The following is a 17,853-nucleotide window of genomic DNA, read 5'->3' as shown; positions in this document are numbered from 1 at the left end:
GGAAAAGGGAGGAAGATCCGCGCGCGAGATAGCGAAGAAACCCGAAATTAGTAAAACGGAGGTGCGAAAGAATGCGGATGCAGGACGTGGAAAAGCGTCGGCAGCGCTAACGGACAGAAACGGTTTGCCACGAAGAAAAGCCACATTTATTTTCTTTCTGCCTTTATTTCGCCGAAAAACGAACCGAACCCGTTCTCCCTTAGACTTCCCGAACGGCGGCGGAACCACCTCAAATTGGGACCCGAAGAGACCCGTTTGGTTGGAAGTCGGTTAACCGGTCCGCTCGAAACCCGGGTGGCTTCGGGCGTTATTTCGGAAGAATGTCGTTTAGAGCCGGTGGCATTTTCGGGGCCCCACCGGACTTTCGCGGTTCAGAAACGTCATCGGAATTTCGGTACGCGCCAGAAGAAAGGTGGAGCGTTGGGAATTTCGGAAGCGTTACCGATGAGTCGGTCGGTGGGCGGAAGTACTTTCCATTAAGGTACTCCGACCTTTCCGTCCGGATAAATTCGGAAAGTGAATAGGAATCGTAAAGGTGCCTATCCGCCGTTTATGATTAACCGCCGATTAAAACGACCGGATACCGCGCCAAAGAATCGAAACAAAGTTGGAACCGAGAACAAAGCATTGGAAAGAAGGTCGACGTTTAACCGCCGACTCCCGAACTTTTCCGTCTCTTTCGAATTCTAAACAAAGACGGTCTTTTCCACCATAAAATTAAAAAGACCGTCCGAAATATTTCCTCCCTTCCACGGTAACGGTACCGTTTCTATACTAATGCGTTTCGTTACGCCAACCTTTCGGAGTTAATACTTCTAGACGACGTTTTCTTTTTGTTCGATAAAAATCGCTAATTTATCGGTCTAGTTTGTCGACTCGTACGTCTACCCTTCGGACCGGTCGAAAACCATTTTTCTACGAAAGAGGCGCGCGCCTAGGTTATCCGGAGAGGTACGAATAATACAATGGGGCCAACATTACTTACTCCTTTCCGGTCGAAAATCGAAAGAACGTACTGTACCTTCAGTTAACCGTAGGAAAGTTAGCGCCCGGTAAATCGAATCGATAGGGAACACGCGAGAGCGATTTCGGCTCTTTGTCCCGGGGCTCGAGTCAACAGCTGACCCGAGTGACAACCGACCGGCGACGACTACATTGTTCGATCGCGGATAGTTATTTCTTTATCCGCGCACGTTCCTTCCCGTTAAGTGTTAGAAAATCAAGTTAAAATCGAACGTACCTAAGTTCTCCCGTGACATCTTTCCTACGTCGACGTATATTACGTACGGAATGGATATAAAAAAAGAAAGGACGGAGGTCGGACGAACGGCCTGACCCACCGTCGACTAACCGAACCACTACCGGACTAGTAGTCGTCGATTATAGATGAATGAATGCGTAAGGAAGGCGGTGCTTTCCGACGGGTCGGCCCGCGTGACGTAACGACGACCGAAGTTCCGGAATTGCCACCGTAGACCGAGCGGGTGTATGGCTTCGATTATTACTCTTCCCTCGATTAAAACGCGTAAGAGTCGTCGTACCCTTCAATTTCTGCAAGTTTTCTTTTCCCTAAAAATGTCGACTAATTTAAGGCTGGTTCTTTCGTCTCTCGTCAGATGGCGGATCCTAACGGATAGTACAAAGCCAGCTTTCGTGAATGGACGCCCTTACCATTCATTCGCTTATCGGAAACATAGGAAGGCGGTATCTAAGATAAACTGCGATTGCCACTATATCGAAAAGAGAAAAAATAATAATAATTCTTCCGTATTTTCTCGGAATTTTCGCCCCGAGGATTTTAAATATTTATAAAAAGACGAAAAAGTGTTAGAAAAATATTTGAATTCTGGCACAAACAAACGAACAAATTCGGATGATAAAAGGTCCGAAGGGCGCAGGATTTTAATATTTCAATATCGTTTTGTCATTGATAAACCCACGATGAATGCCGACATATATTTAAATTGCCTTCGATTGTCCGAACCATTCTCTGCCCGGAAATTATGGCGACGCTGAGACTTCGCCATTCGGTCGAGTGTAGAAATGGTTATCTACTGATAAATTCTTAAATAAAGACTACCATCGATAAAACAGTTTATTGATTAAATAACTTGTAAACAGAAAGAAGAAAATGCGTAATAACTGACGCTCTTTAAACAAAGTATATAAACAAAAATTCGATAGAACAATAAAGGTTATTCATTAACAAAACAGGAAATACGAAAATATATTAATTAAACACTAAAAAGAGTTCATTTCGAACGAAAAATAGTTCTCATTGGATGACCTCCCCTCAGAAGATGAACGATGGCGTCGTGTTCTGGGTTCGATTCGGTAAACAGGGTTCGAATGATGGATGCGGGTACCGTGGGAAAAAGTACCGACACTCGAGCCACTTCTTCTAATTTCTCTTCGTTTTGTTCTTTTCTCAATTGTTCTTCGATTTCTGTAATGCGACTGCGAAAATTGCGGACCAATTCGGATTTCGAGTACGCATCGGCCTTTAAAGCGTACCATAAAACAATTATTATTGGAACGAGAAGAAAGAAGTAAAACCAATAATCAACGATTAAACCATAAAATGGAATGGTAGACGTGGGTTTCAATACGTCGATCAGAGTTCGATCTTCTTCGTAACTTTCCACGCATTGATGATCCCTGAAATAATAATATTCTAACTTACAGTTAATCCGTACTTTTCGAGTAAAACTACGATAGCAATTATTACAATAACAACTTTTCTGAAGGTTTTATAGTAACATTTTCATAAGCATTCGTTTATGGAGCAAATTTTCTTTATGTGAGTATCGAAATTTAAGAAATATCGAAGAGATAATGTGACTTAGCCAACGTCTCGCAAAACTGTTTGAAAACGAATCGATTCGGATCCTATTTTTCCAGAATAGGTCTATATAAATAGCTGGCTTCAATTTTATCTGTTACAATATCGATGGGGATATTGGACGAAAGGAAAAGCGAACAATATACTTTGTTGCCACGGAGACTTAAAATATTCCCTTGCATCGAAAGATAAATCTCGATTAAACTTTTAAAACTACATCTTTAATATCTGTTAGAAAGCAGAATTCCAGAAGATATTACTAAACTTTATTTTATTTACTCAATAAAAATTTTAAACATGCCGAAGAGGTATTTTTAAAAATTGAGGAAAAGAGAAGGTTAATACCATAAGAGAAAATAAAGAAATAACATAATTAAAATAGAATAATAAGTGTAATAAGAAGAGGACCAACGATCTTCTTGAAAACATTTCCGTCTGAAATTTGAAATTTCAATTTCTTTGGATTTATTTAATAAACAAGTAAATATAAATGATTATACTATTAGAATTTTCATTTGACTAGAAATAACGAATGTAATGCCTTCAGCATTACATTCGTTATTTCTAGATGCTTCAAATTAGAAATAACGAATGTAATGCCTTCAGCATTACATTCGTTATTTCTAATTTGAAGCATCGTTACACATATAATAGCCCTATGATCTTTTAATTAAATGAGCGATTACACGTTACTCCCCTCCTCTATACAATGCTCTAGTTACAGTACTTCGATCGAACTTGAAATCACATTAGAAATGCCCTCACCCATAGATTTTGGAAAAAAAAAAATTCGATTTGAATTACGGAAACGGAGAACAAAATTCCCACGCGAATATGAAAAGTTTATATCGTTTGTAATTTAATAGAAGAAACAAATACATTGTTGCAACCTAATTTGTAACTTCCAGTGTATTAAAGATTCTCTTGCTTTTCACATGTATACGTATGTCTAAATAATTCATAGATGTTTCTCCTATTTTTTTATATTTTTACTTGAGACCTTTTCTTTTATTGTTTATCCCTTCCACGAATTCAACAATCCTATTACTAGTTGTTACAACATAATACGGGAAAGTTTTATAATCGTGTCAAAATTGACCCTCCGGGTGTTTTGCAAATCTCGACATTTCAGACCCCTTGAACTCAAAAAAGTAAAAAATAGAGGGGAAATTCCGTGGTTATGTATATGTGTGTTTTGACATCTATTTCGTTTAATATTTCAGGGTGGGATAAAGATTAAGAAATGAAATTTGGTATGGTAACTTCTATATAATAGACATTGATGCTACTAAATTTTGGTGAGAAAAGGTCGACGGATAGGGAGATAGAGTGTTTGAGGTAAGAAGACTTAATGAACATTTTACTTGTATAAGTTTTAAGCTCTTTTGAAATGATGATTTTTATCTTATAAAATGTTTTCAATATTCAAATAATTATTTACCTATCTATTTACATATATATCTTCTTAAAGCTTTTTCAGCACTGCTCTATATATTATTTTAACTACAATTTTATACTTGATAATGAAATACAATTCCTTTCACTGTTGCTTTAAAGTGAACATAATGTGATAATTCCTTCAAACTGTTTATAGTGAAATAAACTTTGAAATGATTTGTAATGAAATAAATCCATAATGTACCAACGAGTGTGCATTTAAAGACTGAAATATTGTTTTATTAAAATGACATTGGCACCGATATTAAAACTAAATATAATGAAAATTCTTGACAGTACTATTACAGTTTTTGGCATCGGAACGATTACTTGACGTCTCTGATATCACGACTTTCTATAGCGAAATAATTACGATTGTAAAACGTATTTATTGAATGAAGGTTTCAGACTTTATTGTGTTTCGTGTACATGTAAGATAAAACTGTAATAATTTGAAAACAATTGATTTACGCATTCTTGACTGCAGTTTTTGTACATGTAATGTTTACAGGTATGTTTTTTGGGGATAAAATCATAATCATCCAATCGTTTCATGTCATTTCTCTTGGAGAAATAATCCGCCGACCCCTTCGTTCGAAATAATCTATATATATTACATTTTCTAACATGTCAATTTCGTGGTTGTCGAATGTTGCTTTTTTCCCCTGAAATAGGCGTTTGATCCATGCATAAAACCCAGAATTTATTGTTCTTCACTCGCAGATTTTCTAATTAGATTCAGTTATTAGTGTTTGACTCGAGATTCAAACTCTACTTCGTGTTGATGAATACGAGGGTTAGATGTTTGGTTTATTTGTTTACGGCAATGCGACTCGTGTACGATCTGCCAAAGTAGGATTAGGTCTTTCTAAGGAAAACTGGTCACTATTTAGGTGTTACAAACCTGAAGAAAATCCGAAAAAAATACATGTGGCCAACAAGCGAATCCACGACTAACTACCGATATTCAGTGATTTTATCCACTCGGCCACTGATAGATAGGGGCTAATTAGAGAACTTACTTGTTACAAACAGCATGAGTACCCATACAATATTCACCAGGATGTTTTCTATATGCCTTTCCCTCGTTCGTAAGTATTCCAAAATCTATCGCCGGTCTGCATTTGGGAGAATTCCCTCTTTTGCAGCATACATCACACAGTTTATCTTCTTCTTCACATTGGCATGTCTAAGTTTGAAGAAATAAGTAAGTACTAGAGGATAACAATTACGATATTATTTGTCCATCCGAAAGAACGCGCACTTACCATCAATCCAAAGAACAAACATACCGACTGATTACACGAGCCTCCAGAACACACTCTAGAATCAGTTTGGCAGGGAGTTCCGTCTGGTTTGGGAATTGCGGAGGGACAACGTTGTGAATTTCCGTCGCAGTGTCTTCGATCCTCGCATTCGCGAAGAGTGGTTCCACAAGTTCTATTAGTGTCGGTATCCACCCGGCAATCAGGAGTGCAACAGGAAGATTCTCTGGGACTGCAGACGTAACCAGAGCTGCGTCTGATGGTGCATTCGTCGTCGGATTCGTAGCCATCCCTGGGAGCGCAACAGGGATCAATTCTATTACAAGTAAGGAATGTTCCACAATCGCATTCTTCGCCTCGTTCGGTAATGCCATTTCCGCATAATGATAGGTTGTAAATTAGTAAACAGGAGTCACCTAATTCGAAAAGAAGTCTTAGCAAATAAGTAGTAAAGCGTCACTGTTATTAGAACACTCACCTCTTTTGGCTAAGATGGAGGATATCTGAGCGATGCTACAGGGCGAGAACTTGCGATGATTGGGTTTCGTACCGTCGTTAGAAGTGACTGCCATGATGAAATTTCCCTCTTCGAACCCGGGAGCACACTCATTTTCCTCTTCGCGATCATGATGGCTACCGAAACTATGGCCTATTTCATGAGTGAAGGTTTCCACGAAAACCATCCTCGACATCTGACTTCCGTTATTAAGTGAAGTAACAAAACCCACGTTGTAGCTGAACAATCTGCCGTACATTTCACGGGGTTTTTCGCAAATTCCTCCGGGAGGAGCCGATGGATTGGCACTGGCGGTGAAGGCCTGCCCGACCACGGATCTTTCGAAATCGATGTGAGTGAAGGTGTAGGAAAGACAGTGATCTTGCACTCTTCGCGTCAAATCCGACATGTACTTCTTGGGGTCGGTAACGGCCGCGCCCGTCGTATAGTTAATATCATCTTTATTTTTATAAACGGAGATTTCTTCGATTCTCAAACCGACGTTATCCAAAATTCCATCTCCGTTAAAATCAACTTGCTGAAGGATTTCGTTGGCTTCTCTCACCACGAATAGCATCTCGGCGATGACATCTGCTTCGTTAGAACCCAGAGCCTTGTAGAAAGTGTGATCAGAAACGATCTCTATCATACAAACTTTGTTGGCCCATCTGTTGTCTTTCGAGTTAGCTTGGATTTTAATCGGTCGATAAAGATATCCTCCTTCATTTCTCGAATTCCCGTCCATCGCCACGGATCCATTCCTCCACATTTTTCTAAAAACAATCGCATTATAAAGTGAACAGTCCTTTATATAGTCACTTAGAGGTTCCACATTATACGTCTCGTCTCCGATATGTACGATACTCTGGAATATTCCTTTCCTGCGATAACCGCTGACTTTAGAATCCATCCGATCCACTAATATACCTTCGTAGAAGATCACGTTTCTCATCTCCTTCCAGGGTATTGATCGACTGCGGGATCTGTCGTATATAGTGATTTTGGCATCTTCGTTAATAGGAAGATCGTACGTTTTTGTCGCTAGAATTCGAAACGATACGTTGAATGCCTCAAATTGTATTTTGAAAACATTCCCGAAACGAAAAGAAGAACCGACGTTTGGTCGGGTTGAAGAATATTCGATATCAGTTAATGAATCGACAAAAGAAACGTATTGGTAGACGCCTCGAATGTTCGAAGATCTGCAAATACCGAGCGAACATTCGAAATAAACTAAACAACAAAACATCACGAATAGTTTCGTAAAGCCCGCCATTTTTCGTATTTCACGGCGCCGCCTTTACGACTAAAATTTCAACATTTTAAAATAATATAAATAATCTATATTTTACATTAAAAATAAAATTGATTCAAAACTTAAGTATTTATCGAAATTAAATAATTTTCATACACGGCGGTTAATTTTTATTAATTAAATAATATTATATATAAAAGTGTTTCTTTTCGAAGACGACAGGTGGCGGTAATTTGTAATTTTTTTATTATTTGAATATTTTCTAAGCAGTTCGAATTTTTCAAGTTTTAGTAATAAATTCAAAATTAAGTTTCGTAATATATTTATATTGTATTGAATTGTATTATTAATGCTGATTAGATAAAATAAAGTGATGCTCAAAATGGACTAAACTGGAAATAGTCTTCAGCATACTGTAGCCTTTTAATTTGATGCCAGAGAAAACAAATAATAATTAATGAAAAATAAATATAACATCGTTTGTTGATGTCGGATACTATAGACACAAAGTCCGCTTATCTGAAGTATCAACACAAATTTAAGTTTAAGCCTGAATATAAAACTTTGCAATAGCGGAACGTAGCAAAAGAATAAGCCAGCTATACCCTTGTTCAGTCAGTCGAGCTACCGGCAATAGAGAGGTTGTGGCCGACGTTTTCAACGCGAAAACGTGTACGTCGGACGTTCAGCGCCGCCTTCCTGTAAGCCTAGAAGTTTGACAATGGCGTTTGGTACTGACGTTCCAAACGCCATTGTCAAACTTCTAGGCTTACAGGAAGGCGGCGCTGAACGTCCGACGTACACGTTTTCGCGTTGAAAATGTCGGCCGCAATCTCTTAAGGAGACAAAAAATAGCGCGTCACTTTACAAATAATATGAAGATGGGATCTGGCGAGGCGGTTTTGTGAATCACAGTCGTTTATGATTACATTTTCTCCATTAAGGATGCTAATTTGCCAATACCCTGTGTTAGTCTACATGGTTCTTAGAAGAGACTTTTCAAATTTGGTTAAATGAGATATGGAACTTTCAGGAAGCAACTCGTTTTTATACAAAATTCAATAACCAACCGCTACGCAGCAATAATTTCACTTACTAGCCAAAAAACTTACTCAAAATACTAATTACGAGTACAAAAAAATAGACTGTAGGTGAAAAGATCTTATCAGAGCTATAGACCGTGCCCTTAGGAGTAAAAATATCGAAGGAACAGATGGTCTACGTGTGACCCTTCACGAGATATAGCCGTCCGAAATCAACCTAACTGGAATTTTGAAGACTTATAACATTTGAGTAAAATTTAAAAGTGAAAAAATCCGAAACTATTTCTCAAAACAACGCTAAAAATTAATTGTTTTCTACTTTATTAGACATGGCTAAAACGCCGTTGCATCGACTACTTTCGGGGCACGATCATAGTTACGCTGCGCGCTGTCAAGCTTATCGTTGTTTAACAAGAAGATATTCTATCTCGCCAAGTGTCACAATTAGAGATATGGTTTCTTTGACTTTTTTGGTCCTCTAATGGTGGTCTAAAATTTGGGATTCATTCCTTCCGTTCAGAACTGCAATTTTACCTGCGTTGTGATGAAAATAAATTCTCAGAACTTGAAAGCGCAGTTGAGGAACAAAATTCAGGTAATGTAGAATTGATATCGTTTTGTACAAATACAATTGTTAATACTTCGTTGAATGCTAATCCAATTCTATATAATATATCCATTCCACGGCCGAATGGCCTAGTGGTCAAAGTGTCAGCCTACCGCTCTGGGAAACCCAGGATCATATCCAGATGAGTCGATAACGCTCTAGGACTTTTTCGAGTGGTGGTCCGTCCGGATATGTCAGACCATCCTTCATACTTGGCAGACTCATTGTGGCCGAACTCATAATGGGCTTGCTAAAAGAGGCCTTGGAGGAAAGAATTAAGAGTAAAACTAATTTAAATTTAATAGTAAGAGATCCTCTGGAAGAGTTAAAACCGACGGATGTTATTAATGTAATTAGCATAGGAAAGTCGAAGGTCGATATTTATCGATCATGTTCATTGAGTGTCAGGATTCTTAATATTATTTTGGAAAATTTTATAAATGGATGGAGGAAAAATAGGAGTAGTATCAAATCTGAAAGATTATATTCCTCCTTTGTGATTTGCTAAACAGCAAACGACTCCATTGTGGCGTCAAAAATTAATTTCAATCATGATAGATTACGAAGGTAAACATAATAATAAAACTTTATTAAACGATATGCTGGAAATAGATAGAGAACATTACGTGTTCTTTAAATAAAGCAAAAAAATACCATTACTGGATTTTTTATTCTAACGACAAAATTAATTTCGTCGAACTATGTTTTCTCAAATCAACGAAACTATTTAAAAAATCAATTAATTCAACGCAAAGTTTTTCAAGATGGAAAATTTATTTTGTGCAATGTTCATGGTTTTGCGAAAAAGCAAGATGATATAAAGAATTGGTTATCAAATGAGTCTAATCTGGTGGCTTTGGATTGTATTGAGATTTGGTCAAACAAGCGATTAATATTTACGAGATAATGTATAATACAAGTGAGCGCTAATTATCATATTGTCAAGAAGCAACAAAAAAAAAAAAACAATAAATATGGCTGACTATGGATGATAAATCAAAAGCTCGTAAGATCTGAGTTAATTGAATCTCGCCCAGAGTATTTGGCTGTTTTGTTGTCTGATTTAAAATATATTTCCGATGCAAATGTTTTGTTAGTTTCAATATACCGGAAAAATTATTAGAACATTAATAGAAAATCATTGGCATAGATTTGATGAGGAATTAGTGATGGACGATTATAATGCTCGTGTAGAATCGCTGATGACTTCTTCCAAGATTGCTAACAATAGGCTTATGAATATTTTGGATCCCATAAGAAGAGATGAAATGATTAACAGTCCAGGAAGGAATATAAAATTTGCACACAAACATAATTTCATTTGATTTCGAGCAACTAAACTTAATAGTTTTAATATTAAATCGAGCCCGCCCAAAATGTACTACAAAATAGAATAACAAAAAAAAAACTTTAAATGAAAAGAATGATATAAATGAAAAAACTAATAAGTAAAGTAAACTTTACTTCACGAACAGTAGAGTATATGTAATAACAGATTTACTTATATAGGAGAAACAAAGAGAGAACTTCAAATACCATTAAAAGAACATATTGCTGACTTCAGATACAATAGACAAAAATTGATTTACATGAACATTGTCTATTAAATAATTGTAATATTGAAAAAATAGTTCTACGCATATTGTAGAAATTTAAAGAAAGTGTAGAAATATTAAATACTAGATATAAAATTTAAGAAAACAAAGCATAAAAATAATTTATAATTGACTTAAATTATTATAAAAAATAACTAATAAAGGGAAAAAAATGTATTTATAGTAATAAATAGAATAAATATGAAATAATGTAACGATCAATTTTCCACGATTTTAAAAATTTATACAAAATTAACAAATTAGATTTTCAAAATTTTGAACCCTACGTTAATAGAACTAAATAATATTCTAAAGAAAAAACTGTTTGGTTTCATCTACTCTTTCGGGAAAGTTTTGGAAAAGGATTTTCTCATAGAAAAAGCATTAAATCTTTAACTCTATCTGCTGAAGATCGAGTGTATAGCCTAACCAAAGAAGTTATCATACAGAAAATTAATTAAATAAATATTCTATTTTATAATGTTAAAATAACTAATAGATTTAATAAAAGCATGAAAATACTTTATGGAAATCAAAGTATATCCACTTTATTCAAAAGATAATACTGTATCTTTAGTAAAAATATCAACGATATCATTTGACTCATTCAAATGGTAGGAATAGATATATGTTATATGAGTAGACTTGTTGATAGAACATTTAAAATCAATTAATTTATAAATATATTCAAGTAATTTAAATTTAAACGTTACAGACTTTAGAAATATTTCAAATGCCTTGGATAGCTTTATATGATTAACAGCCAATACATGTCAATTAAAACCGATTGAAATAATTTGAGATCAATTAAGATCCTTTAACATTACGTTATAATGCATTATGATAAATGATAAGTGATTTAAATTACTTTTAATTAATTGACTTTATATTTTTTATTATACTTTTATCTATTAAAAAAAAAAGAAATTTTAAAACTTCTCTCTTTCAGAAAAATCAATTTAATTGTCTAAATATTTTTAGAATTCTCTTCCATTTCCATTGTACAGTACAGACAGTACGAAAGTAATAAGCCCAATATTAAGTTATAGCTATTGTAAAATGTTAACAGGAGTTTCGAACGTATACTACCGCCATCTGTTGAGTAAATTTTATATTTTTGACACGGGTCCGAATCTTCACACCGGCTCGTGTATTTGTGTTTATCGGGTTTTAATCGAAGAAATACTTACGGGATGACAATAATCTATAGTTTTTATGTTATAACGATAACGTAAATGAGTGCTACTTTTAATATGAGAAAAATTCATAAATTATTTAGTGATCGGAATATTAAATTTATACAATCGAAAAGAATTCCATTGTATCATACATGACGTAGGAAGTTACATTTTTCTCGCAACGTCGTTCGAAGTTGCGAGAAGTGTCTTTCAATTTTCTGTTTCTCGTTCTTCATACGCCATTTTTTCATCTAGTGGTAAAAATTCGAACTAAATATTTTTTATGCATTTTCCTTTTCCCCATGGTCCATATAACATATATATCGAATTTCATCAAAATACGTCCGCGAGAACGGGCTCTAGACGGGTCTGAGTAACGCAACTTTAATTATAACCACCCTGTATATAAAAATTGTATTGCTTTAATAATTACTTAAAATAAAATAAATTACATAACAAATTCTGTTATATTTTTATAAAAACAAAATGAAAAGTAATTATAAAAATATTTAAGTATAAATAAACATTGTAAAGAAATAATGAAGCTCTTACTAGCAATAGAAATCTCGGGGGATCTCCCCGTACTTTGGTATATTTAGATACATAAAATGGTTCTTAGACGTTATTTTGATAAACACGCATTAATAAGAGAAAATAATACGTATACGAATATAGTAATGGATATGGACAATGACTAAATGCATCAGTTTAATCTTGCACAAATATAATTTACTTGTATTTGTTATGATTTTCTTACATTATTTTATCGAATTATTTATAAACAATATCAAAGGTAAATAACTTATATATTAATGTGAACAATTGTTTGATTTAAAATGTAGTAAACAACATTTTACATTACTCGAGTTTTGTACATTTTATTTAAAACATTTCTTCGCTAGATTAAAATATAAAGTAAATAAACTCATTTAGAAAAAAACGCTTTATATATAAATTTATCGAGTCGAACTAGAAAATCTGATTAAAATTAATTAATTTATTCATACAGTCGACCCCCTATAACACTGTTGATAATTCCGTTTTATATGAATTCCATGTTGTACGAGTCACTTAGATTTTACAAATACGTGAGCCGTTCACAGCCCGGAACACGTATTTGTAAAATTTAAGTGACTCGTACAACATGGAATTCATATAAAACGGAAAAATCAACAGTGTTATAGGGGGGTCGACTTGTATTATACATAGGCAAAGCCGTAGTCATTACGACGTATGATTAAAATCCTAAGTAACAAACAAAAGCATATAACCCCATAGAAATCACAAGTAAACTAAAATAAAAATTGGAGTAAAACAATGCTGGAGACGATGTAAAGTACATAAATTTGGCCGAGAAGCAATTCTTAAAAAGGATAAACACATGAATCTTTACTAAAAATGATGATTGCTGTTTTGAAGTTTCGTAACGCTTATAATTTATACCCGAACACTTTCTCTCTCTCCTTCAATATTCACAAAGAAACTACGAGACTTGGCTTTTGTATTACTTTACAAAGCAGTTTTTTAAATTGATAATTTCAATATTATATTATTTTGTTTATTTATTATATAAAAAAGTAAGCTATGTTTCATTCCATCTAAAATTAGGTTTAATTAAAAATAAAGGAAATAGTGATCGATTGTTAAATAATAATAATGTTCTTTTATACAATAGTGAAGCGTGCCTAGTAGTGTAGATAAAATGGATTTTATAGTACGTTTGTCTGTTAAAGTCCATTTTATTATTATAAACAAAAGTTTATTTTAATTGATAATTCTTGTTACTTGTCTCGTATTGTTTACAATTCATAAAACGTGACAGAAGAGTCTTTACTTTGTAAGATTTTTATTTAGTTAATTTATTTTTTCCGAATCGAAATGCTTATAAAAATATATACACAAAGAATAAAAGTTTTATTTCTAAATTGTAAATGGATGCGACAGAGAGAGCGTGCCTGTAAATTTTAATACGAAACTCTAGAAGTTTCTTTAATATTTTTATTACTCCTGGATGATATTTATAAGATCAAAATGGGGGGGGGGAGAGAAAAAAAAAGTTTTTCTTCTTGGACTATAAACGAAAAAGAAAACACGAGGTTCTCGCTAATCTTCTCGGTTTGGTATAGTTACTGAAGCAGGCAATAAGTTGACTGCAGGTGTAGATTGGAACGCTGCATCTATCATGTCACCAGCTGTCTGTAGGAGCGAGAGCAGAATTTTGAACAGCCAAATCATTTGTTAGTTGAGAGAATACCTAAGAACGAATAACAAATATTTCTTCTTTCGTTACATTCCATAGAAAAGAAGAGTAATCATTCGATATAAACAAATATATATCTTTTTTTGTTGTTATTGTTATTTAAAACAATAAAAATTATACCATTTATTTATATCTTACGAATAAACAAATTTATTTTTAATGTAAGAAATATTATAATTTAAAAATAGATCATTTATCAAAAGTTAAGATACTACCGCCATCTGTTGAGTAAATTTTATATTTTTGACACGGGTCCGAATCTTCACACCGGCTCGTGTATTTGTGTTTATCGGGTTTTAATCGAAGAAATACTTACGGGATGACAATAATCTATAGTTTTTATGTTATAACGATAACGTAAATGAGTGCTACTTTTAATNTTAAACTATATTTTTAGATTTGGCTAAGAGAAGCGTCGTTCTAAGATCAATTTCTTATATATTTTCTTTTTCCAATTATTATTAAAACTACATCTTTGCCTTCGGCTTCCTTCTCTAAATAGATTTTTCGTAGAAATATTATAAAAGAGAAATGATTTTTTTTTTCGTTGGAATTACTTTCTAGAGATAGTGCCAAATTAGACCATTCGGTTAAGAAATTTACAAAATTCTATATAGATCTATAATAAAAATATATTATATAAGAAATGTAACGATATTTATGATTTTTCTGCCGTTCAATCCGTCTTAAATGGCAATTATTTTTAGGAAAGTGACAAATAATTGAATATTGTAGCCCGAAGTAGTAATGCGTTGGCATCAGAACTTTTTACTTCCCTGGAAACTTTTCTTTTCACTTTTAATTCTACATCTCTACTGTAATGGGACACCTTATCTAAACTCGGGTGCCAATAATCCGCTTTACTTCTGGGGTATTGCGTCCTAGTAATATCGATATAGAACACACTAACACCGGCTAATCTTCTGGTAAAATAACATTCCACCATTAACGGAATGTTCTATTTCCTATTTCTATCAAAATAATAAATCCCATTTCGTGTTTATGTATTTTTTGACTAATACTCATCAACATATTTATCTCGAAAACCAATTAATATAGGTCCTAACCGTTCTTTTTATCCATTACTGAAATAATAAAAGTAAACGATATAAGTTTATAATAAATTCTAAAATCGGAATTAAGAATGGAAGGCGTTTAGATCCATTTGGATTAAGGCAAAAGGTTGGAAAGAAACGAAACTTTTGGCACTCGATGATAAATTCTTAAGGATAAAAGTTATGATTTTAAATAGGAGCGTGCTCCAATATTTAATGTTAAACATACGCCAAAGGTGAATTATGGTTTAGGAAGTGGTAGACAACAAAATCGAAAATGAAGGAAAAGTGATTGATTTTGTAATCATAGAAGACGTTCCTTACTAAAAATAGCCAACAAGAATATATCTGGAGATTACGTGACGAAATTGGGAAAAGAAATGCTTCCTTTTTAAGGAGTTCTCCTAAATTTGTCATCGTGTTTTGATGTCGTCGCCGACTTAATGCGGTGGGGCGCGACCGCTTTCTTGACAAATTTAAATGTTATTTTCTTTTTTTTTTTCTATACAAATCGAAATACACTCGATTTTCTACGATTGTGCTATTGAATACGACGTCGGAATAATGGTCCAATTTCCATTTAATGAAAGTTGATCTATCATTGTGATGTATTATGGGACGATGATTATCGTGAGAGAAATAAACAAACCGGTTGAAAGAAGTAAAATGTGCATGAAAAAAAAATATTATAAAAGAGTAAACTTTAAAAAAATGTTTAGAAAATGTATTGGTTTCTGTTTAATCATAAAAATTCGACTAAAATTAATGAAATTATTTAAGAGTCAATCTATTGTTCTGGGAGACCCCGAATCTGGATCCGGACAGTCGAAAAATTCCTAGATGATATGTCGGGCCCACGATTGATATGGAAAAAGGCTTTTTAGCGCCGACATAGCGGAAAGACTTAAACAAAATAATTCCATTTTTTTAAATAGAATTTTGGGGGCTATTCGAAGATAAATTATTAACCTGAATAAATATTTAAAAATTAAAAAAAATTGGAATAATTTATACAAATACAGTCGACCCCCTACAACACTATTGATAATTCCGTTTTATATGAATTCCATGTTGTACGAGTTAGGGAAAATAATTTCTTTACGATAGGCTTTTACTAACCTGTCAAAACGTGAACGCACTCCTCTCATTCGCCCGGGTGTCATGGCCGACGACAAGCGTTGATACGTTACGAATATTTTTCCTCGCAACAAGTATTTTTGTATAGATGGTAAGTTTTTCACTATTTTATCTATTTGTGTAGCATTTATTTCAACCCTCAAAAATTTGTTGTTGCACTTAAATACAAGTCGACCCCCCTATAACACTGTTGATTATTCCGTTTTATATGAATTCTACGTTGTACGAGTCACTTAGATCTTACAAATACGTGTCCCGGGCTGTGAACGGCTCACGTATTTGTAAGATCTAAGTGACTCGTACAACGTAGAATTCATATAAAACGTAATAATCAACAGTGTTATAGGGGGGGTCGACTTGTAACTTTTTCCATTAAAAATATCATCTTTGTATTTATTTTATAATTTTGTTTTTTTATAACGTTATATGGACAAAACGACATACATAGGCAACGGACATAATGACATAGGTATGTCATTTAGTCCACAAGATATCAGCTACAGAGATCTCGTGCCGTCACACCTAACGACAATAATACAGCTGAAATAACAGCACCTACCGAACAACAAGCCGATAATTCATCTCAGGTTCAATCAGCAAACACTGAGCAATTCAATTCAATATCATTCATCTGCTGCTACTACTAAAAAACATCCATTGTCCTCTACTCTCGCTGTGTCTATTGAGGAAATTTCTCCCGTCCCAAAAAAGACTTTTTATAAGTGGTCAAGGAAAACGTAAGCCAAAGATTCGACAAACTTCTTTAGTTTTAACTTCTACTCCTAATATGAAGGCAATTAAATCAAAAAATGAGCCCGAAGCTCCGCCAGAGAAAAGGAGACGAAACGTTACTAAAAAGTTACTCGAAGAAGACAGTGAAGAAGAAAATTTTCCTGATAACTCTCAAGATGATGAAGAGGACTGTCCATGCATATATTGCAATGATCTTTTTTCCCGATCTAAGCCTGAAGAAGACTGGTTACGGTGCTTAAATTGTTTCCTTTGGGCTCACGCTTCTTGCGCTGACGTTTCTAACAGAATTAAGAGTTTCATTTGTGAACTTTGTCAGTAATTTTATAATTTTTACGTGTAATGTCATTTTGTCCTTACGTAATGTGCCATTTTGTCCATAGCATATGGACAAAATGGATTTTGGCTGATCCCAATTAAACTAACAATATTTTTTTTTTCTATTACTTTTATATTATAAATGTTTATTATAATTCATAGGTAAAGAACCAGAGATAATTGGTGTAGAATATGACAGTGCTGTGANAAGAGTTTCATTTGTGAACTTTGTCAGTAATTTTATAATTTTTACGTGTAATGTCATTTTGTCCTTACGTAATGTGCCATTTTGTCCATAGCATATGGACAAAATGGATTTTGGCTGATCCCAATTAAACTAACAATATTTTTTTTCTATTACTTTTATATTATAAATGTTTATTATAATTCATAGGTAAAGAACCAGAGATAATTGGTGTAGAATATGACAGTGCTGTGATTTACCAATAAAGAGTTGTGAACCTAAAATAAAAACATATGCCATTTTGTACATATTTCCCTATATTTTACAAATACGTGTGCCGGGCTGTGAACGGCTCACGTATTTGTAAAATCTAATTGACTCGTACAACATGGAATTCATATAAAACGGAATTATCAACAGTGTTATAGGGG

General features: G+C 34.0%; 3 protein-coding genes across 4 annotated transcripts in view; 1 reads left to right on the top strand and 2 right to left on the bottom strand.

Moving 5' to 3' along the window:
• LOC111625638 (cyclin-dependent kinase 6-like) overlaps window positions 1-1,504 on the bottom strand; it is a 38,183-nt gene extending 36,679 nt beyond the window's left edge. Inside the window, exon 1 of the mRNA XM_023368852.1 lies at window positions 1,241-1,504. The gene's annotated coding sequence lies outside the window, so the exon portion shown is untranslated. The remainder of the gene's footprint in view (window positions 1-1,240) is intronic.
• Window positions 1-17,853, top strand: part of LOC111625610 (thrombospondin type-1 domain-containing protein 7B-like) — an 88,100-nt gene that overhangs the window by 658 nt on the left and 69,589 nt on the right. The window contains exon 2 of one of the 2 annotated variants that reach the window (XM_023368830.1): window positions 4,066-4,180. The gene's annotated coding sequence lies outside the window, so the exon portion shown is untranslated. Of the gene's footprint in view, window positions 1-3,750; window positions 4,181-17,853 lie in introns of those variants that run through there. The other variant, XM_023368824.1, reaches the window with a different exon arrangement.
• LOC111625632 (disintegrin and metalloproteinase domain-containing protein 10-like) lies at window positions 2,086-7,334 on the bottom strand. The gene is made up of 4 exons (XM_023368839.1): window positions 6,023-7,334; window positions 5,548-5,960; window positions 5,302-5,468; window positions 2,086-2,658 (listed from the first exon to the last, which is right to left on the bottom strand). Exons 1-4 carry the CDS (start codon window positions 7,314-7,316, stop codon window positions 2,253-2,255), a joined length of 2,280 nt encoding a protein of 759 aa, XP_023224607.1. The 5' UTR covers window positions 7,317-7,334; the 3' UTR covers window positions 2,086-2,252.

The sequence above is a fragment of the Centruroides sculpturatus genome, unplaced genomic scaffold (genome assembly GCF_000671375.1).
Source record: "Centruroides sculpturatus isolate CEXI.00-Female unplaced genomic scaffold, Cexi_2.0 scaffold99, whole genome shotgun sequence".
NCBI classification, from domain to species: Eukaryota; Metazoa; Arthropoda; class Arachnida; order Scorpiones; family Buthidae; genus Centruroides; species Centruroides sculpturatus.
The sequence above is the reverse complement of the archived record's forward strand: the minus strand, read 5'-3'. Positions and strand labels throughout refer to the sequence as shown.